Here is a 22,227-nt window from a genome sequence, read left to right as displayed (position 1 = left end):
CAGCCTTCTAGACAGCATCTCCACAGGACAGGACTTGCTCAAAAATCTGGTTGCGGTGTACACCTGCCATCAGACGTGAGATGCCTGGAGACAAGGTCAGGTCTGAAAGTGCTCCAGTCAAAACAAAGTAACTGGTGTTGCTGCTTTGATTGAAGTGGAGATGACACGTTTCTCTTAAAAACAGAAAGCAATTCGTTTTTAAGCGAAATGTAATGGATGTGCAAAGGTATGTTGACAGAAAGCTCCCTCCACTGACAAGGTCCTGTAATTGCATCTGCATTTTAGGGCCTTCTGCAGACCATGTGGTGGTGTATACCTGTCCCCCACATTAATAACGGAATCTGAAGACAGATGCCTGCTATGTCTCCTGAATTAGTAATGCAATCCTTCTTAAAAACTGTTGTTATGTGAGACATTCTGGGTTTGCCTGTCACAAACGTTTCATGGCCTTCATAACACTGGTGACCACAAAACCATTTCAACCTGATGAGGTTTATATAAGAAGTCCATGTTTCCGTACATTCCACAGCATGTCAACACCTAGAGACTACAACTTGCTACAACAAACATTACTTTTTCTGCACTTGAGAAAAACCATAGACGTGTCAGTTTTCTTCATGCATCTTTCTTTAAAAAAGTCTGACAAGAATTGACAAGACCAACTGTATTAGGTTTTGATTTTAATAGAATAGAGTTAGAAATATATAAATTACTGTACATAAACATTCAACACGTCTGAAAATAAAAATGTCATTTTGAAAGTGGTCTTGAAAGAGATAAAAGATCTTCTCAGAGAAGATCCAGCTCCATTGCACAGAAAATCCAGTCCAAAGCTGTGATTCAGTCAGGGTGATGGTTGGCTGTCTTGGGTAAGACTGGGTACAGTATTGAGGGCCTCTGGAGAGCAGCCCTGGCTGTGTGTGGTCTCTTTGGTGTGTTGGAGCAGATGATTGGCTGCCGTTCTGTGACAGACAGGGGACTGATTCCAACTGCTCCTGAACTATAGCAATTAAAGGTATGTATTTAATTAACATTACACAGTAAAAGTTTTGTAGTCACCCTACCTAAGATTGATATTGCTTTACAGACATGGTTGTATTGTTAAATACATGTTCACACTCAGCATAATTTACTTCTGATAAAGTTTACCAGAGTTTCTGAAAAACTATTACATGTACTATTTTTAAGCATGAAACACTGACCATCACAATAAAAAAGGGCGGGTGGTGTAATTGATTAATATACTCTAAGCATCATAAATGTATACAATAAAATACATACTATTGAGCATATTCATAAAAAGTATACATACTATTGAGCTCTTTGGCCTGGAGCTACAGGACTGGATGCTGGTCTGCAGGGCTTGTAGGTGCTTCTTCCAAAAACATCACGAGTGCTCCCAACCTTTGTCCTGTCCAGGGATGGGTGTGGTCTTTCAGCAGCAGTGTCTTTCACAGGTGCATCTCCTGCAGGTTTCAGAAAAGTAACCTGAGGCTGCGTGAGTCTGAGTCTCCGTGCCCTGATCTCTGAAATCCTTCGTGCACCTGAAGGCGGTACAGCTGCTAAAGGTGGAGACGGGGACAGGTTGATGTCCGAGGTAAGGGAGATGCGGGACATATCAGGAGACAGCACATCTTGTTCAGACAAATCTACAAGAGAATACAAACCAACCAATGGAGATCAAGTTTTCATTAAAAGATAAAACGATGTTTCAACTCCACTAAATTACAGTTACAGACATGATCAACCATATATTGCATACATGTCTACATGCACATGCCAGGAAAGCATGAAATAAAAATGCAGGAACTGCAAAGTTAACCATAATTCCAGTATTTTCTCCTAAAGGTGGACAGCGCATAATTACATTTATAGTACGCAGTCGTTACAAAATCCCAATACCAAAATGCCCCACCTCCACATCTCACCTGGTGAAAGAGACACGAAGGAGGAATCAGGTGACTCTGTGCCCTTCCAGGCTTTACAACTGGTGTTTGTCCTCGCCTCCACTCCTACCATCTCCTCTCCATCTTGGTCACTGGAAAGACCGCAGTCACTTGCTTCTTCATTATCCTCCTCAAATTCATTCTCATTGTGATGAATGGTCATCACCTGGGGCTGCTGATCCTTCTCAATAGCTTCTAGACGCCTGTCTCACAAACACACACACACTCAATTACAGACATTTACGTAGGAATTATGCCCATAAAAGTGTTCTACATTATTAACACATGAAACATGAAACAGTTCATCACAGTACTTGTCATGCTCCTTCCTCCAGGCCCGAAGCTCAGCAAATACATTATTGCGGTTCTGATTGACTGACCCTTCAAGGTCATATGTGTGCTCTGGCACATGGATGGGTGAATGGGGCATATTACAATTGTATAAGGCACCATGGAATGGAACCTAAAAAAGAGAAAATTGTGAGATTGATGCAGCTGTAATAAGTGAGATTGTACCACTGGATGTTGGTCAGCTCACCTTCACCCTCTGGCGGTGAGCACGGAGAGCTTTCACAGGGTTTCCACATATCTGAATTTGACCAGATCCTGGGAATCCTAGGTATGGTTTACATCTTAGTTCAACACTTATTAACAGCTATACATCCCCAAAACAGAGTGTAGTACAAAAATGTTCCAGAGGGTGGCAGTGTCGTATATCTTCTAAACATCTGTGTGACTGTTCATGTCAAACACTGTTGCTATGGTTTCAAGAAATTGCTTCAGGTCAAAATAACAGGACATTTCCACTTGCTGCTATGAGGTATTCACACAAAATGTACTTTGTGTACTTTGATATGTGATAATGTAGTTTGTCTCTTGGAATGTATATTGGGTTGAAAGTGAGATATAATCAACACAAACTCAACAATAATCTTATCAGCCTACCAGTAATTTACTGGGACACATAAATGAGTGCAAAACTTTGATATCTGGTGTTTGCCTGGATTGATTAGGACTAGCATAGCCAGCAGCTTCTTTTCTCCTACGAGTCTCAAGCATAGGGTGATATAGGGTGGTAGTAGCCTAGTAGGTAACACACTCGCCTGTGAACCAGAAGACCCAGGTCCAAATCCCACGTACTGGTAGGTTGATAAGATTATTTGTTTATTATTGTTGAGTTCCCTGAGCAAGACACTTAACCCTGAGTAGTTATTTTCCCTGTAACTACTGATAATAAGTCGCTCTGGATAAGGGCATCTGATAAATGCTGTAAATGTAAATGTATACATGGTCTTGGTTAGCCAGGTTCTCCCAGCCTCCCTCTATAGACTCCAAAGGTATGATTCACAGCACTATGTCATAGGTTGAGAGCTACACCTGGGTTGCAGAGATCAATCATATCACAAGAGAACATGCTGTTACCTGAAATCTTACCATGTGTTAAACTACAAGCAAGATCCGACTCAGCAGATCCAGGTCTGGATGCAGAGTCAGACGAGGACAGAGGTCTGGCACTGCTTGGTCGATTTGAGGGCAGGAGACTGGGACGCTGGGCAGAGCTTGGTCTGGAGGAACTGCCAACACTCTCCTCTGTTGGTTCAGAGTGAAAAGGATTTGATTGTCAAGGTTGGATGGCAACCCTAGCACTTCCGCCGAGCACAGACTCTGTGTTCTGCCAGGAGTCTCTTTTGTTGTTCTTCAAAACATCATTCATTTCTCCATAGACGTTTTTTCCAATCTTGTGTTAAGAACCAATCTTAACCTAAGCTATTTTATTCCAAAAGTTTTTTTCTGGCTGAAGAATTTGATTCCTTGTGGTGTACCTGAGTAATCCTGGGTGGTGATGGGTGTGCTTTGTTTAATGCTTTCTTTCAGCATGACTAAATCCTCATCGGTGTTGGAGCAGCACCCAGGCAGGTCTTCATCTGCCGAGACGTTGTCCAGGTAACACAGCTGTGGGATCAATTCTCTAACAGCCAAATGGTAGCGGTACTCCCCTGGCTGTCCGAAAAAAAAAGTAAGACAAGAACATAACAAGAATTCCTGTACTAAATTCTAATTTTGGCAACCATCAGGAAAACAAATCATGGATAAACTACATTTATTTTGGTTTATGTGGAAGTGCCCACAGACAGACCGACAGACAGATTTTTTTAAACATGGCAGAGAACAGATCTGGGTTTGACAGCACTTCTCTGCACACTCATGACAAACCAAAAGGGAAAAGATGGATAAGAGTCTATCTAAAACACACACACACACACACACACACACAAGCAATTGAAAACATCCCCCTACTCACTGCGCAGAGACTAATGCATATTCAAATCAGCCTGCGCCCTAACTGCAGGCTGCCCCACTTTTCATAATTCCTTGCGGTGAGTGAAAATAAACTGATTAGCGAGTGTCAAAGAGGTAGGAAATGAGGTCAAGAAAAGCAAAAGGGATTCCCTGACCTGGCTGCAGCGAGTTGGAAGTTATAGTGGGACGATAAACAGGGTTTAATCAATTAAACAAGCGCACTGTGTAAATAATGCTACAACTGATCATCGACTGGCGTTTTTAATTGCCCTAAATAGGTTACATATTAAAATCTCAAGCTCAGCAGCGGGAGTATGTGAGCGCGCTCAGTGCCTTCCTCCCTCACACTATAAACTAATTCATTTGCATGAACGAAAAGGCCTCATATCAAGAGTGGCACATCAAACGTCACGCCACATCTTTCATGTTTCTGAACAGACTAATTGCATTTTGATGACCAGTGAGGCCATTATCTCCCTAACCCACAGGAAAGACGTGCTATGACGTGGCTCATGGCCAGTGCAAAGAAGAGCTAAGATCCCCTCTTCAGAAACAGCTCCCAATCTGATGCTCTACTCTTCGATCACCAGAAAGCATCTAAAATGCAAATACAGCAAGAATAAGAGCTAGAGAAATAATCAGCCCCTTCTTTATTGGGTTTTAGTGCTTCTGTTTTTTAAAATGAAAATGGTGCGTATAGAGTAGGACATTTGGAGAAAAAATAATTACAGCCCAAAGATACAAGTTCCAGTTATCTGAATAAATCTGAAACTGTCACTGGCCTGTGGGGGACAAAACTGGCAAATGACAACTTCAGCAACATAGAGATCCATTCATTCTGTTCACACATACCTCAGCAGCCTCCGGGTGGGGGCGAGAGCAGAGCGGGTTACCCTCCAGAGTAAGTGTCCTGAGATGACTGCAGAGGCCCAAGTACTGGACCTGAATTAGATTATCTATATTATTCCCCTCAAGGTCCAGCACTTCCAGGTACTCCAGCATGGCAATCTGATTCAGATCGGAGATGTTGTTGTAGGCCACATACAGCTCCTAAATGGAAGCATCAGATGAGCTCTATCTGTCAACCTATATACCATACAGTGCAATGGTCTCAGGACGAACCAGTGAAACAAACCAGTTGTTTTTGTAATGTTACAATAAATCAAACGCTGAACAACTATTTATTTATAAAAAAAAAAACGGTTTCTTGAAGAATTTCCTTGTCTTCATTATAAATCACTTCATGTATATAGAGTAGGAGACTCCCATTATCCAATTGTCGTCTGAGCAGCAATACAATGCTGTCTTCCATCTGCTGACATTTCGGTTGTGGGAAATTCTTTCTTAGTTTAAAAAGTGGGGAGCGAACAATCCCAGTTTTTGTAGCATATCTCTACTTTCACTTTTTAATGATTATTATTTGTGTGTTTTACACTTTTAGGTAGTGCCTTTATTGGAAGCTGAAAAACCTTTCATTTGTTTAACTATTGCCTTAAACTTTTGCAGTAGTACTATTTATGTCTGATAAAATAATACTGTAAAAAACGGCCATTGATAATGTGTGCTCATCCATGTAATAAAACTCAAATAAAACCTGTTAAGACTACAGAACACAACAGGCTCTCATGTAGGTCAAAAATGAGCGCTTGCCAACCCCCCGAAGCTACGCAATACCTTCAGAGAGGAGACAGAGTGAATCCCGTCCAAGTCCGACAGACCACAGCGAGTCAGCCACAGAACCTGCAGGTGGGAAAGATCTGTTCCGAGGTCCCTGAGGAAACCCGCACAACAATGAGCAATCACGCCCTCCCGTTCTCCGAGCCCAGCTTTCTAAACCATTTCCTGTGTCCGGCAGAACCCCTCACGTTCAAAAGCCCTGAGCAGGAAATATCAAGAGCTTCACAGATGCCTTCCAGGTTATTCATGATTCTATGAAGTCCAGACAGGATTACATACGTCCCCCACTGTACACTGAATCAACAAGTGCTTCACCTCTTCACCAGCAGAGTTCTACTGTCGGATGCTCCGTCACACGTACTTATTAACCGTACAAATCATCCGATCTGTTTTTCTGGCCGTGTGCACGATAGGAAATGATGAGTTCCGAGGTGACATCACATTCTTTTCATAATGTTTCTAACGTCTTAGCAACAACACAGCTGCCTTTGCAATTATTCTGGTTCCACTTGTCTTTTCCTCTGCATTGGGAATAAGAACGACTGATCGCAAGGCAGGGTCTCCAATGAGATATATGGTGCTTCTTTCATAGCAGGAAGCTACACAAATTTGGAGCTCCCCGAAGTTTCACTGTTATGTGCCGAACACAATCTTTAAAGGGACATTATGGATCCCATGTGCATATGAGCTACTGGTTCCAAAGCTGCATCCCTTACTTTTTCTCAAATGTCCGCAAGCGACCCTTCCCACATGAAGACGGAAACCACATGGGGCATGACAAAAGATTTCGAAGGCCAATGACCCATCTTTTTCTGTGTAGATGATAGAGAGGAAGCATTGGAAAGAGACGCAGCATCTCTTGTAGTTATACCACAAGCTTTTTCTTCTCCATTTTCTATTTTGTAATTAGATGAACTGACTGTAGACATGGAAACCAAACAAGCATCCGTGAAAAATTACAACACTAAAGCAGATTGTCGTTGTTTGTTCTCCCTCTCTTTCTCTATCTTCCTTCTCCATTTTTCTCTCCACCTTCTGTTGAGCCCATTTCTCTTTTCTTCATGATTGTAGTAAGTTACGTATATATATAAGTTTTATAAGTTATAACTTGACTGATGACCGCACAGCTACACACAAACTCTTTCGTGTGTTATCTGTATTACTGACAGAAAATAAATTACTATGAAGAGCATCTTGGGCACAAATTCCATTTAAATGATGCAGGCACATTTGTAAGTGGGAAAGTTTACTTACCTCACAGAGCAAATCCAACTGTTGTTCAATCTCAGCTGTACCAGACTGGGCAAGTAGGCACCTGTGAGATGGAGAGATTGACGTCACTCAGCGTGATGGTGTACCACATACACCATGTCTTTAACCGCTATTGCATGTTTGTTACTAAAGGTGATTCAGCAACTGAGTTTGCAGCCACTCCTTCCACTGTGGTAAAAAAAATCAATCTGTGGCTGGGATCTCAGTGTATAAGTTAATATTTTAGAAATAAACAAATGTCACAAATTTTCTGTGAAATCTAGGTGGTGATAAAATATAAGAAAAACTTACCAAAATTGCCCAGTGTTTCCTCCTTTAAATCAACACACAGTTCCAGAGTAGTGACACTGTTCAGATCTTCTGTTTTAGTGATGGATTTCTGGAAAATCAATTAAACAATTCTGACAAGTAAAAAAAAACAAACAATGTTCTGTAAATTAAGCAACAAGCCAAAATATATCTCACCAGCTTTTCCGGAGACAAGCAAAGCTCAGACACTGTGTCGGAATCTTCCTGAGCACTGGGCGTTGGGTTCATTCGCCCAACCGGACCAAACTCTGTTACCTGCATATAGGCAGAGCCTGGCCGCACAAGGTCTTTACCTCGGTCCATCCTTCACAGGTGCAAGGCTAGAAATGACCAGCTCAATTCGAAACATTTAGGTATACATTAAACCTCTATTCAGCCCGGTCATTTACATCTGATGTCACTGTGTCACACGACCCGGCATCCCTGCATTCTGCGTTTTGTGGAAACAACGCGAGCGGTAAGCGAACCGTGTTTTTTTTTATTGATTAACATTGAGTCACAAGCACGCTTCCTAACGCAGAAGTTTGTTTGGCAACGCCACGTCACTTCCTGGTTACGGTGGGCGGGGCTATCGTGCCTTCGGGGAAGTGTAGTCTGTAGAGATGCAAACAGACTAGAATCGTGTTTTTTTTTTTTTTTTTTAGAAAATATCAGACGTAGATATCTGTCTAATGACGTAATGGTTTCCACGAGCAGATAATAAGAAAATATATTTTATTCTGTGTATATGTGTATATTTGAGTTTTTTTTTTTTTTTTTTTTTACATATGTAGATATATATACACTTGCGATTAAAGTGCAGGTGCTGTTCGACTAAAATGCCCGAGTGTCTCGACAGGACACGGTCCCGCGGCGACATGTAAACCGCTGTGGCCGGGGCGGTGCTGTCGTGTGTGTGGCTGGGCGTGGGCTCTCTCTCTCTCTCTCTCTCTCTCTCTCTCCCCTCGCCGAGCACATTGTTCGGAGCTGCCTGACCTCACCGGGAAACATCGCTCCTATGTTCGGCGGATTCCGCAATAAAGAAGTGCCTTCCCTGGAGCCCCCGCCGACGGGAGCGCCCGTGGTTCTGGTTCGGGGGGAACCCGCCTGGTTATCCGGACTTGGTGGGGTTTTTTTTACCCCCTTCTCTCTCTCTCTCTCTCGCTCTCCTTTTTTGCCGCCGCTGGGAGTGAAAGCGAGAGGAGCGGCAGCCCGTCGCGTTCGCTAATTGGAGGACCGGGGCGCTATTAGCCGTGAGTAAACGCCGCATTATCGGTGTTATTAAGACCTCGCCGCGTTTTTTTTTTTTTTTTTTTTTACCCCCCCCCCCGTGCCTCCGGCTCGACGCGCCGCCAATTATCGCCGAAATCCTCCGGAAGAGGTGTGGGAACGTGCGGTGTTTTTTTCACGCCTAGCGCCGAATGCTATAGCGGGATTGCGGCGCGCCTCCAGCTCGGTGTTATTTCTTCCTTCTGCGGCGTTCCGAAACGTCACGAAACGTCGTACACGCTGTCGTCCCAACAGCCCCGCGAATTTCACAGCCGACCTGTCTGGGGAGGGGGGGATTAGATTTTTTTTTTTTTTGTTATTGTTGGTTAGACAGCGTTGTTGTTTTTTTGGGGGGGGGCGATTTGACTGGTTTTGTCCCGATTCCACGTGCTTCTCGTCGCTCGCCGCCCTCCTCCCTCGTTACGGTAACGCCGTGAGCGCCGCTCCGGTTTCGCCGCGAAGTTTTCCGCCGCCTCCGTGTGACAGATGGGTGTCGGCTTCGCGGGTGACGCCCCGCCGCGACGTGGGAAAAGCGGCCCTTTCGCTCGGGCTCGGGCGGTGTCGTGGTCCGAAGAACGATGCGGGACGCGAAGCGGGCCCACCGTCACTGCACCATTCTTCCTTTCTTTCTGCCCACATGAAGCATTATAACAGCCGTAAGTCCGATATTAAGGATCACGTTGCTTTTTACCAATAGCCTGGATCTGGACATTGATTTGAAGCAACTTGACAAATTGATGTTTATCAAAAAAAAGAAACTTTATGCGCAGTTGGACTGCTAGAGGTCAGCTACTGATATGTAATAACCGTGTTATAGCACCCATCCTTTTTTTGCTGTTGACCTGGGTTTGTCTTGTGCACTTGTGTTCTTTTCACGACCCCGCCGGCGTACAGCCCGTTGCGCTCTGCGATGTGCGGAGTGGAGGAACCGGCCTCTTCCAGCGAGCGTTATTTTCGGGACGATGATGTCAGGGACGCGAGGAGGAGTAGGGCCGGCGACATGATGGGTTTTCATTATTTGATTCTTTGTCCGTCCCCCCCCGTGAGAGTTTCTTCTTACCAGAATCGCTCCATTAAATCAATTATCCGCCACCCCACCCCACCCCACTGCAGGCTCGTGGCCGAGGCAAAGTGGATCTTTCAAATGAGAATCCGGCGTGGTGTTCTGTGTGCTGTTGTAATGCCGTCGTCTGAAGAGGCATGGCTGTCAGTTTAGGTCGACGTCCGGTCAATCTGCTAAACGTCTGACAGAAATACTGACAAGAAGAACAGCAGCCTTAAAACCTGATGGCTTAATTACAGGAATTCTGTCCCCAAGGCATGTCCAAGGTAAGACTGCAGTTCCTTCTTGCAGCCCTTTTTCTCGCTGCATGGAAAGAGAAGCCCATCAGCTTGCCGTCAGGAAAGATTACACTCAAGGTCTTGGCTCAGCTATAGCATTTCAAAACGAACTATTAATTTGCACCACTCCTGGTGACAGGCTATAAATATGTGGCTCCTCTAGCCCCGAACAAGTGTCGGAGAGGCTGTGTTGCGGGGCGTACGGCCTCAGCCGCCACAGTTGCCAGGGGAATGCCTCATTTGCATTGAAAGCACCTTCTTTCACGTTCCTGGTCATTGAAGGCGGAACGCAAACTAAAACACGGCTGTCATGTATGTGGGGTTGCTGGGCGATAACCCTGAGGGGCAGTGACACACACAGTTTAACCCTCGTTGTAGGGTAAATGACCTCGTAATGGGGTGTCATTGTAAATGCTGGCTGTGGAAATGTTACCCCCTCTCTGTTTTTTTTTTTTTTTTTTTTTTTGGTCTCGGATCAGATGTCACCCACATCACTCAGTTCCAGAACTGACCCTAAAAGTCACACCTTTTCATTTTCAGAGTAGGCTTAATCGTTTTATTTCGGTTCGTAATAACTTTATTTACCCGTCGCTGGGTTGTCCCGGTCCTGAGCACCGGGGCAGCGGGGACTAATTAAGATTTGTCAGGAGGTGAGCTGTGCCCTGGCACTAATTGTGAACGCGAGAGTGAGATGCGAAGCGGCTTTGCCACGGGGAGAGTCCTGCCATCTGTGCGAGAGCAGAGGCGGAGGAGGAGACGGAGGTTTGGGCACAAGGGACCGTCCACACAGGGATCAGACCCTCGCTTGGTATCTGTAAACAAAGAATAAGCCCCAACGTGGGCTGACATGTCAGAGTGGCATCGTACGCACTTCAGGAGCTCGTTTCCTTGGGTTTGGATGCTTCGTCGTGCTTTAACGTGACCAGTTTATCCAAAACACTGTTTGGATTTCTGCAACCGGGCAGTTCTCTGAAGCAAGTGCTCATTATTTCAGAATTAGTAGATTTCATTCATTCAGCTCAGACGCCTTCTGACCTTTGCAATCCAATATATATTTTAAAAAATAAATGATAATTTTTTTGGATTGGCAGAGATGTTTACGATATTTCCATGATTAAAAAAGGAAAGTAAAAATCTTCCTGGACCGTGTGATTACATGGGGAATCTATGGTGAACCTCTTCTGGAGTAGAAAATGCTGACTGGTAGGGTAGAACAGCATATGTATGAACATTTTAATGTTTTTTTTAGGGTGTTCTCTGTTGGAGATGTAAACTCCTAAACTCTTGTCCTTCATTTATTCTGTACTGCTATGATCTGCATTGGTTGGAATAGGTTATTATCAGATCCCCCCCATGGGTGTTCACCCGTTATCATGACTCCTCGGTACCTCATTCTCCAGTATTTTGATGGTGGATGAATGCAGCTTGTGATTGTATCAGCCGTCTGACTGGTCCTATGCCAAGAAGTGTCCTCACTCTGAGGCTATTGAGATACCTGATTCAATAAGGTGTCCCTACATCAGGTGCTATACCCTGGGTTTTAAATGTGTATTTATCATAATAGGTCTGAAATGAATTAACAAACTTTCTTACCTTTATTGCTTGTATTTATTGTATGAAACAATAATGGCATTACATAGCAGTATTTCAGTCTATTGCTTCAGCATATGAATAAGAAGACCACAATGGAATTTACAATTTTCAGAGTGTAATGCATTAGAGACCAAGGGGGAATACTTAATATACTTAATATGGTATCTTTTTTTAGTTTGTTTGATCTGTGGTGGCCGATATTCATGCTGAAAATCAGAAAAGCAGCATACTTACGTAGTCGGTGTAAGTAAGCTGTTCCCGCATTTCCGATCTTAGGGAGTGCCCTTTGTTGCTGCTCTGACCCACCCAGGAGCCAGACAGGGCAGCACAGGGCAGTTAATGCTGCATTAGGACGCAGTTTTAAAAGCGACTGGAGCCGCTACTTGACTGTACTTATCACAGCACAGTCTCCCGTTGTAAAACCCCAGTGTTCCCTCAGTTTCTCTCTCCGCAGCGGGGCCATTGTTTCGCAGTTAGTTATCGCTGTGATTGCATGTAATTGCAGTAGACGAAGACGACCTATGTGAAGGCAAGGTCTGCAGTTACTGACCTCTGCTGTGCGCTTCTTCCTAGGATTCCAGTTGGAGCTGTGAGGATGACCGAGTACAAGCTGGTGGTGGTGGGAGCTGGTGGCGTGGGCAAGAGTGCGCTCACCATCCAGCTCATCCAGAACCACTTTGTTGATGAATACGACCCAACCATAGAGGTATCAGTCATCTGGCAGCGTAATTAATTAGTTTAATTTGAGTTTTAGATTTAGTGTCCAGAGTCTGATGAATCGAAACATGTTCCACCCTGCAGGACTCCTACAGGAAGCAGGTGGTGATTGATGGCGAGACGTGTCTGCTGGACATTTTGGACACTGCAGGTCAGGAGGAGTACAGCGCCATGAGGGATCAGTACATGAGGACAGGGGAGGGCTTCCTCTGCGTCTTCGCCATCAACAACACCAAGTCATTTGAAGACATTCACCAGTACAGGTGTGTGTGTGTGTGTGTGTGTGTGTCTGTGAAAACACTGGCTATTACAGTGCATTTGTGCCTGTGCAATAAATCTGTGAACCTTGCCCAGGCCAGGACATGAAGAAAAGTTGATTTTGACAGTCATGTGACTGTGGCTATGGCTGTACGCCTGGCCCAAGTCTGGTCAGTGATGTCATTTGGCTCCACTCATCACGGCTAAAGAAAGTACAGCATCCCACTGGAGGGCTACAGTGGAGTGCCAATGAAATCGATCCTGACTCAATTAAGGGAGTGGGGAGGGGGCCGAAGAAGGGAGAAAAAAAGGAGCGGCTTTTCAAGGGCACAAGAAGAGTAAGGAAGAAGAAAAGACGTTGTTTCAGATAAATAATGCTATGAACGCATGAATTTTGTACTGACCTGTCTTTTTCCAGACCCTTCTGGGTAATTTGGTAGAAGGGCTTTGACCGATTCATCTGTGCTAAAAATGGAGTTGAGTTTGCATTGAAGACTGTCTTAATTTGTCCAGGGCTTAAAAAAAAAAAGAAATCCTTTCCGTTCACAGTTTGTGCTCATGCTGGTTATGGTGCATATGTGTGCATATGCGCTGGCTTTATGGGACTGTGTTTTACCAGCCCTCTGTTTGCTCCTGTGCAATGCACTGTACAGGCATTGTCTTACAATTCTGTCATTCATGCAGATGCAGACGCAATGCCATCCAACTAACGCACACACACACACACACACACACAAAGAGCAACAACGCTGAAGCCCCGGACAAGCTACGCTATTTTCTTCCACTGTTTTCACTGTCAGCCATCTCAATTTCTAGCACGTCAAACGCTATCTGGGTCATTAGTAAAGGCAGAGCAGCGAAAAGAAATCTCTGGCCCCGTGGCAACGGCATTAAAACGCCATGAGATGAGGAGTCTGAGCATATGCTGCTGTTAACTGTCGCCCGTGCTTGGTAGTAGCCTAGTGGGTAACACACTCGCCTATGAACCAGAATACCCAGGTTCAAATCCCACTTACTACCATTGTGTCCCTGAGCAAGACACTTAACCCTAAATTGCTCCAGGGGGGACTGTCCCCAGTAACTATTCATTGTAAGTCGCTCTGGATAAGGGCGTCTGATAAATGCCATAAATGTAAATGTGCATTCTCACCCCATTCTTCTTCAGCGCATTAGAATGTGAAAGTGTTAACCGCTTGTGACTTGCATAGTATTTTTTGCATTTCAGCTAATGTACGCAGTTGGTTATACAGACCCGGGTGACTCCTGATGTGGGTGTGGACATAGTGTCATAATTTCTAATAGCTCGGAGCTGATTGATGGGGTGTGGTTATGCAGAAAAAGCTTAAATGAGTGCGAGGTATCATCATCATGAACATGTATGATTTTATACTGAACAGTTTTTAGTAATGTTCAATTGACCTGCAGGGTGGCTTCTTTTAATTCATTTTCACATTTTATTTAGGGAACAGATCAAACGTGTCAAGGACTCTGACGATGTGCCCATGGTGCTTGTGGGAAACAAATGTGACCTCCCTGCCAGGACAGTGGACACACGGCAGGCCCAGGAGCTCGCACGCAGCTACGGTATTCCATATATTGAGACGTCGGCTAAGACTCGACAGGTAAGACCTGAATTGCTTCTACGAATTTCTAATAACCACTGGATTGGCAATATTTTATAATTTTTTCTAGGGCTGCACGATTTGGGGAAAAAGACATATTGCGATTATTGAGATCAATATTGCGATATGCGATTGCGATATGATAAAGGACACTTGCTTGTATATCAATGAAAAGTCACTACTAATAGAGAAATGTTTAATTTCAAAGTGAAACATACAAACTACTTATAACAACCTTATAACAACCTGAAATGCCCAGAATACAATATTCTACAATATTCTACAAAATTAAATAAATCACAAAAAACTCTTTTACATTACTGTCGAACGACAAACCCTGGTAAGGCTAAACAACTGTTTTGATTATATTTGGCCATTATAAAATCCCGGCCTCGTATAGTTCTTACGTTTAACCAAAACGTTGTTTGGAGGCTGACTTGAACACAGGGATGCATAGCTTTGCTAGCTTAGCTAAGGTTGAGATTTGTAAAGTGAGGTGATTTTCTTAAGTTTGAGAAAAGTTAACTAAACAGCTAAGAACAGTCTAAATAGTTAATGCCTACATTTATCCAAAACGTTGTTTGGAGGCTGACTTGAACACAGGAATGCATAGCTTCGCTAGCTTAGCCTAGCTTAGCTAAGGTTAAGACTTATAAAACGGGATTTTATAAAGGCCAAATATATTCAAAACAATTGTCCAGCCTTACCTATGAAATGTAATCCCCCGGGATCTTGTTTGGAGCGTACAGCGGTTTGTACAGCCCCAAGCAGCACAAGAGTGAGGCATTTTTATGCACTTCTCTCCATAGACATGTATATGCTTCATGCCACAGCAGAGCCTATCGCAATATGGCGGCGATGTTGACGTACGATGCAGCGCGTCATGCGGCGTCTAACCATATGTCTCCGAAAGGAAAGTCATGTGACCAAACACGTCACATGAAGTGAGACTTCAGTCAGCTCGTAAACTTTGAGAGAAAGGATCGGATATGTTGCAGATCCAATCCATGTACTAATCATTTAAATCGCAGCTTTTTGCACAGACTGACATCGCGATTACGATTGCAATTAGATTAATCGTGCAGCACTAATTTTTTCTTTATTGTTGAGGTCCAGTGGAGGGAATGATGGTGTAAAGGCATTGAAAAAGTGTTCTATTTTAATAATCTGCATAATTCCTGTTTTGTTAAATGTTGAAATGAGTCCCACAGACCTCAACACCACACAAGGGTTAAAGTATTCACTCACCTTGCCCTGACTGACAGAATCACAAGTTTGTCTGTAGGCTGTTGGCAGCCACTTTTTTGATGTTGCAACACTCCCATAAAAGTGCAGTCAAAGAAGATAAGTTACCAAAACATAAATGTTTGCTGGTATTTTATGCCCAAAGTAAGAAACATCCACTTACTGTGATGCTAACAACATATTAATACATACTTGCCAATGGAGACAAAACTGTCCCTAAATTGTAATTAGGAATTGGTCAGGTTTGATTGAAATGTTTGTTACGTGAGCTGTTAAACGGGTCTGTAGAAACCTCTACACTTCTGTCAACCACAGAAGAATAGATACCGAGTGATAGAGAACAGTTTCAGTTTTATATTGAGTAATTAGAATACCCACCTCAGGCTTCCAGACATAAATGTAATAGTGCTCCCTTGAACCTCAATCTCTCTCTCTCACACACACACACACACACACACACACACACCACACTACACTACTGGAGATGATTTGTGACGCAGGGGACATTTTATAACACTGCAGTCAGTGACTCATTGCCAGGCTGAATTACAGCACTCTGTACACAGTCTGTGGCTCCTATGAAAAACCAGTACATTCGCACTGACAATCACTGGGAATGCAGAAGGAACACCAAAACATTTTTCCCAGAGGATTGTGGATTTTTGAGATTACATTTTTTTAAGATGGACTTTTTCTGCCAAATGTAAATGAGTTTATTCAAAGCAAACAGAAATTTGGACCAGGACATCGCATTGATACTCTTATGTCAGATAGAAACATTTGGTCCCAGAAATTTGATGAGCGTAGATCATTTCAAATGAGTTAACAGTGTTGGTTTTGATATTTTGCCCCGGTTAATCTTTAACTAATTTATATTTTAAATTGGTAACAACACATTTGAATTGGGCCACACAGAGAGATGTATGATGTAAAATATGAAATATGTACACCAGCCATTGAGAAATCTATACTCTGCAGTACTGCTAAAACCACGACCATGTGTTTTGCTATGGTAGCTCTTGCCTTATTGAACATTATCATTTGTCATGATTCCATGTGTCATATTTTATGGACTAATGATTGATACTGAGAATTCCAACCCAACCCTTTGGTATAGTTTGGAATGTGACATTAAGCGGAAAATAATTACTTGGAATACACACAAGGGAGTGTGAATTATTGGGTAATCAGTTCCAGAAAAGGGAAGTACTGCACAAATGTACATGTACATGCCGCAATCGTGCAGGAACTGGCTGGTGACTTAAACGAAGAGGCATCAAGTTATTTCTAGCAGTCAGACAGTTTTTGCTTGAACAGTTGAACCATGGTTTGTATTTCATATACGTGGATAATCGAATTCTTGCTTTGACTTTGTGCAGGGCGTGGAAGATGCCTTCTATACACTGGTCCGAGAGATCCGGCAACACAAATTAAGGAAGCTGAACCCTCCGGACGAAAGCGGGCAGGACTGCATGAGCTGTCGCTGTGTGGTGTCGTGATGAAGGTGAGATGTTGGCAGTTAAAGGAAGGCAATCTTCAACAAAATTAACTCGAATATGTGGTTCAGATGAAATCTCAGGAAGCACTAAGATAATATCTTCTGTGTAATTGACTCATCAGCAGAGCGGCAGAGCACATGTCCTCTGCTTTTGTTAAACCACTTCTTATTCTTTTACACTAAATATATATGACATAGGGCTGGGCGATATGGCAAAAAAAAATTATCACAAATCGAACGATTTGATTTTTGACACCAGAGATATTAAAGTTTGTAAAACCATGACCATAGCTGTCCTCCTCAGCTCTGCTTTCTTTTTACTCTGTGAACCACATGTCACATATTCCAGCAAGAACCCAGACATCCCAACCTGCAAACACCTGCAAAACCTGAAGTCTGAGGCTAAATGTGTTTTATGTTTGTGTCTTTGGGTCACTCTCCCTGTGCCATGATTCTCCACTGAACCAATAACAGTTGTTAGTTTTCAAAGTTATCATAACTTCGGTCCTCGAGAAGAGTAATAAAATCCTGCCCACCCGCACTGAAATCTGGCTTATTGTGCTACATGCACACACAGTGATGCACACATACACTCGTTCTCTCGCTCTCATTCCGTCATGTGCACGCTGAACATGCTACTGTCGTACGTGCATGCTCTAGTTTCTGGGATATAAATATGCATGAGACTCCTGGAACTTCCAGGAAACTTGGGATGTCTGGCAGCCATGTAAATACACACATAAATATACTTATTTCTGCCATTTTTTATCATGATAGTGAGAAATGTCCAAAGCTGATCATGGAGATCACGCTGAATTCATTGAGCAATCATTGAGATCATATAATCACCTAGCCATATTATGATACGTCATCTCGCTTTACATGAATAGTGAAAAATAAAGAATCTATTTATCTATGATAACTGCAAATTGTGTGCAATTCTTTAAAAAGATAAAATTTGTTTTCTTTTCTTTAGCTAACAAACATGTTGGATGAAGAGTGGACCCATGGCTTTGTGCAAAAGAAAGGACTGGAAGGTGGACTGCAAGGATGAAAAAGAAAAACTCATAAAAAAAAACATGGATCTTTCATGAGCAGTGAGCAAGGCACCAAGCCGACTCCAAAATGAAACCCATAAGCGACAGGGTCCTTGCTTTAACACAACAGTCCACGCTCTTTTGGTCCATACCTGTGATATAAACACCACTAATGACTTTTTCTTTATGATTTTTTGATCGTTATGATTTTAACCTCCAGTGTACTAATACTGGGCAGCTCTCATCTTAAGTTATTGTTTTCAAGTCTCAACACTGGTCTCAATGGGCTGCGGCTCTCATGACTTTCTCTTCATGGTGAAAAGCTTGCTCAGCTCCATTGTCAAAGACTGGACGATAGTGACCTCACCCCATGTACCCCACCCTCTCAGTGACACTCTGGATGAAAAAAGGCTCTCAGACTTACAGGCTCGTCAGCAGGAATTTTATGGAGTATGGAAAATTGAACAAGTTGTACTCTTTCACCCTGATTTTTTCTTTTAATGAATTTGGTTTTAAAAATTGTAGCTTCTGTGTTTTTTTTTTTTTTTTTTTTTTTTTTTTTTTAGATTTTGTGGCGATGAAAATGATGGCTACATATAAGTGGGTTATACTGTGTGTGATGGTTATTTTGTGATGGTTAGCATTGTGCGCCTGTTTCCAAAGGATAGTTTGAAGTGGGACTGAAGTGAATTTCTCATGGGCCCAATGGGCAGACATTATTATCTTGAAGATGAGTAGAAGTAGTTTCGAAAAAGTGCTTTGGATGTAATCATGCCCTTGAAGAAATAACAAGTTACTCACAAATGACAAATACTGTAACGTAATTTTGTTTTTGTTTTTTCAAATAAGGACGAGTTATGCTTCATAAACAAATATACTAATATACATAATTTTAATTTAAACAACTAAGATCCACACTTTTTATGAAACTCTTACATCAGATAAATTTACAATTTAGCATGAAGAATGTTTTATTATCTGGCCTTTCTCAAATGAACTGAATGTGCTACGGTTAAGTGCATTTTAAACATTCTTGGGCTGCCTTTGCTAAGTATTTCCTCCTGTGACGTAAATGCAGTGTTTCATCTGGTGCGGTCCCTTTACCGGGCAAAGTCACTGTGAAGGATGTGTGCTGCCTCCTGACATTCGAATTCGCCGCCTGAGAGCGGGTCTGTGTTTTTTGTACGTTTGTAGATGCTGCCCCTGTTGTTCACAAAAGGAATTGCAACCCCATAAGTGGTGATCGATCGATGTGTTGGTCTGTTTGGTGCTGCTTCAGGAGGAATAAATAATATTTGCTGTTGTTATTGTGGCAAAAAACCAAACAAATTATACAAGTTGTTCATTTGCGTGTTGAAATATTAACAAAAAGCAGCTTTTGACCAGGATACTGAAGGAACTTATAAAGCATGGAGTTGCTCTGTGGTCAGTGGTCACCTTGTGAAAATGTGGGTATCAGCAGATTCAACAGCCTTCATTCCCCACAAACCTGATTTTCCACATTTTAGTGACTGTTCAACAAGGGTATGAGTGGGCTTCATTCAGTGCTGCATTTTTAGATAGTACAGATTTGGTGCAATAGAAATGATGCTATCTGCTTAGATGCAGAATTTGGAATAAAACATCTGTGATGCTCATCTTTGTGTTTTGTTTGTTGTTTCTTACTTTCTTGTCTAAGAAGGCTCTTGGCCATGCCAATTTATGTCTGTAACTCTGTAGGGTACTTTCAGGAATACATTGCATCATCTTGGTTTGATGTTAGAAATCTGTGTTGATATCGTTCCTTAGTTTCCAGCCCTCCCAAGAACTTAAAAGTGTGTAAATGTCACTTGCAACCCTCAAAAAGTAATAAAGGGCAACACATTTATGCTGCTTGTTGAACACATTGGTTTTACTATATAAAATACATATACACATTTCTAATTATTATTATTATTATTTTTAAAGTAGATAGAAACATTGAGTACATGGATGATAAACAGACTTAATAACATCTATTAGTTTATTAGTCAAGAAGAAGGAAGTTCTTTCTGGTCAGATTTGATTTGTTCCCACCATAAAACATAATTTAAGAAATTGAAAGCTGTTGACATGGTAAAATGGTACAATAGGTAAGTATTTTGGGGCTGGAAACCTGGCAACGCTGATCCTGTGTTATCCAACCCAGGTCCTGGAGGAATGTCTGCCATTAAGTTTTCGATTCAACCCACATTGCTTCACAACCTGCCACATTCATTATTAAACCATTAAGAAATACTTGAGCCTAATTAAGGCTGCATTGGAGTGAATAATGTTTTTCTGGCTAGCGTTCATCCAGGATCAGGGTTGGGAAAGACTGATTTATGCAAAGGTAACCTCTTGATGATTCTGGTAAAGCTATTGCAGGGCTACATGCTGGTGACTCTTTTAGAATAGAATAGAATGCCTTTGTCACTATATGCATGTACAATGACATTAAAAGCAGCTCCTTCAGTGCAGACATATATGTATAGAAAATAGAGCAGAAACACAAATATACAAAAATACAATACAATAAGAGGCAGTATAGCTGTTATAGATGTATATAACAGCATTATAGAACTAGAGTATTGTTTTATATACAGTGTATATTATTTATAGTGTATGTGGGTTACATGTTATTGCACATTAGAATTATTGCACATTTATTTCACATTTGCAAGTATTCACAGTAATGATGAACATGAGGTGAGTAGTGAGAAAAAAGAAATTTAACAGTATACAGATATTGCACAGTATTCAATGTTAATCAATATTAATATTAATAGGAAGTCCAGGGGGTGTAGCATAATGCCAGGTTAACTTATTTTCTGAAGAGAGCCCATTTGTAATTATTAGCTTAGAAATTCATTCAATTCCAGCATCACAGCATTTGCAAATTAGTTGACTGAACATGCAACATGCTTACACAAGGGTCAAGGTTAAAACACTTTCCTTATTCTTACATTCCAGTGTCTTGGGTGTCATTTGCCTGTCTAAAACGAATCATATTCAGTTCATACATGAATAACACAGTGCATTATGGAACCATACACTTGTGAATGAATGAACACGAAGGAAATGCATTATACATTTACATTTACAGCATTTATCAGACGCCCTTATCCAGAGCGACAATCAGTTGGTACAGGGCCAGTCCCCCCCTGGAGCAACTTAGGGTTAAGTGTCTTGCCCAGGGACACAATGATAGTAAGTGGGATTTGAACCCGGGTCTTCTGGTTCATAGGCGAGTGTGTTACCCACTAGGCTACTACCACCACTATACTATAGTACAATATACTACACTATACTATACAAAAAATAAAATATCGTGATCATGGCGTTTTCAATTTTACACAGAGCAAATGAGGATTTTTTTAATGATTGGCACTGCATAACTGGTGAAAGGCAACATGACTTGATAAACAGTGTTTGTTACGCCTATCAACATTGCATAAATAGTCAGAAGTAAACTCATCCGGGTCAGAGGACCACATAGTTTTGAAGAAAGAATTTGTCTTTTCTTTTGATCAAGAACATGAATGTGTTACTTAGCAGTTCATCTGTTCACCATATGAACCTTTTACCTCTTGTATATTACAAAGTATGAATCAAGTGTGACGTGCTCTTAATCATGAAATGGGACCTCAGTGGCACCTTGATTCGAACCTGCAACCTAACGATTGTTTTTGGAATTTTAATCAAACTCCAAATCAAATAAATGATGTAAGCACCACTTATAACGTCGAAGTTCAAATGCCTGTTTGCGATAAAAGCGAAAAGTAAGTCAAAACTGTCACAATTAAAGTATCTGTTTTCTGTTTCGTGTTGCCATGTCCGGCTATTATAGGCGAATATCCTCTTAATCTTCGTGTAGCGAGATAGCGAAGGGAACTTGTTTTTAACCAGTTTTTTAAACTGGTACTAATAGGAAACAATGTCTGAACATCACAAAAATAACGAGTTTAAAAGGGCTTTGGTCGTTTAACAGCTTAAGAGATAAGGTGTGTAAATAAGATATACAACATCTATATATAGATGTTGGTTTAAGTAAAATTCAGCCATAAGTAATCTGAGGCATCTCTAAAATACACAACGTCAGCTGTAGCACATTTGTGGAGCATAATTTTGTGTTTTGAGGAATATAGCCCAGTCCTGGCAACACG

At 42.0% G+C, this 22,227-nt stretch overlaps 2 protein-coding genes across 5 annotated transcripts; one reads left to right on the top strand and one right to left on the bottom strand.

The window, feature by feature from the left end:
* Positions 1 to 667: 667 nt before the first annotated feature.
* Positions 668 to 8,023, bottom strand: lrrc56 (leucine rich repeat containing 56). The gene is made up of 12 exons (XM_028958604.1): positions 7,662 to 8,023; positions 7,488 to 7,575; positions 7,179 to 7,239; positions 5,922 to 6,018; positions 5,100 to 5,297; positions 3,770 to 3,947; positions 3,381 to 3,536; positions 2,485 to 2,561; positions 2,261 to 2,409; positions 1,929 to 2,149; positions 1,313 to 1,649; positions 668 to 1,000 (listed from the first exon to the last, which is right to left on the bottom strand). Exons 1-12 carry the CDS (start codon positions 7,806 to 7,808, stop codon positions 841 to 843), a joined length of 1,869 nt encoding a protein of 622 aa, XP_028814437.1. The 5' UTR covers positions 7,809 to 8,023; the 3' UTR covers positions 668 to 840.
* A 412-nt stretch (positions 8,024 to 8,435) lies between these two features.
* On the top strand, positions 8,436 to 18,105 carry LOC114766719 (GTPase HRas). 4 transcript variants are annotated; one of them, XM_028957836.1, is made up of 7 exons: positions 8,436 to 8,737; positions 9,867 to 10,082; positions 12,261 to 12,393; positions 12,489 to 12,667; positions 14,125 to 14,284; positions 16,909 to 17,033; positions 18,004 to 18,105. In XM_028957836.1, exons 3-6 carry the CDS (start codon positions 12,283 to 12,285, stop codon positions 17,026 to 17,028), a joined length of 570 nt encoding a protein of 189 aa, XP_028813669.1. In that variant the 5' UTR covers positions 8,436 to 8,737; positions 9,867 to 10,082; positions 12,261 to 12,282; the 3' UTR covers positions 17,029 to 17,033; positions 18,004 to 18,105. The 4 variants fall into 4 exon arrangements, with proteins under 4 accessions (XP_028813669.1, XP_028813671.1, XP_028813668.1 ...); XM_028957838.1 differs by lacking the exon at positions 9,867 to 10,082 and having other exon boundaries at positions 8,436 to 8,608; XM_028957835.1 differs by lacking the exon at positions 9,867 to 10,082 and having other exon boundaries at positions 8,437 to 8,737.
* Positions 18,106 to 22,227: the final 4,122 nt, after the last annotated feature.

This window comes from Denticeps clupeoides, chromosome 17 (genome assembly GCF_900700375.1).
Source record: "Denticeps clupeoides chromosome 17, fDenClu1.1, whole genome shotgun sequence".
Classification (NCBI taxonomy): domain Eukaryota; kingdom Metazoa; phylum Chordata; class Actinopteri; order Clupeiformes; family Denticipitidae; genus Denticeps; species Denticeps clupeoides.
This window is presented reverse-complemented; position numbering and strand designations above follow the sequence as displayed.

Coding starts and splice junctions, on each gene's coding strand:
- lrrc56 (XM_028958604.1), bottom strand. CDS start 7,808: ATGGACCGAGGTAAAGACCTTGTGCGGCCAGGCTCTGCCTATATGCAG. Junction 2,562..3,380: donor TGCTTGTAGTTTAACACATG/GTAAGATTTCAG, acceptor AACCATACCTAG/GATTCCCAGGATCTGGTCAA. Junction 1,001..1,312: donor CCAGGCCAAAGAGCTCAATA/GTATGTATACTT, acceptor TAATTGCTATAG/TTCAGGAGCAGTTGGAATCA.
- LOC114766719 (XM_028957838.1), top strand. CDS start 12,283: ATGACCGAGTACAAGCTGGTGGTGGTGGGAGCTGGTGGCGTGGGCAAG. Junction 12,394..12,488: donor AATACGACCCAACCATAGAG/GTATCAGTCATC, acceptor TCCACCCTGCAG/GACTCCTACAGGAAGCAGGT. Junction 12,668..14,124: donor GAAGACATTCACCAGTACAG/GTGTGTGTGTGT, acceptor CATTTTATTTAG/GGAACAGATCAAACGTGTCA.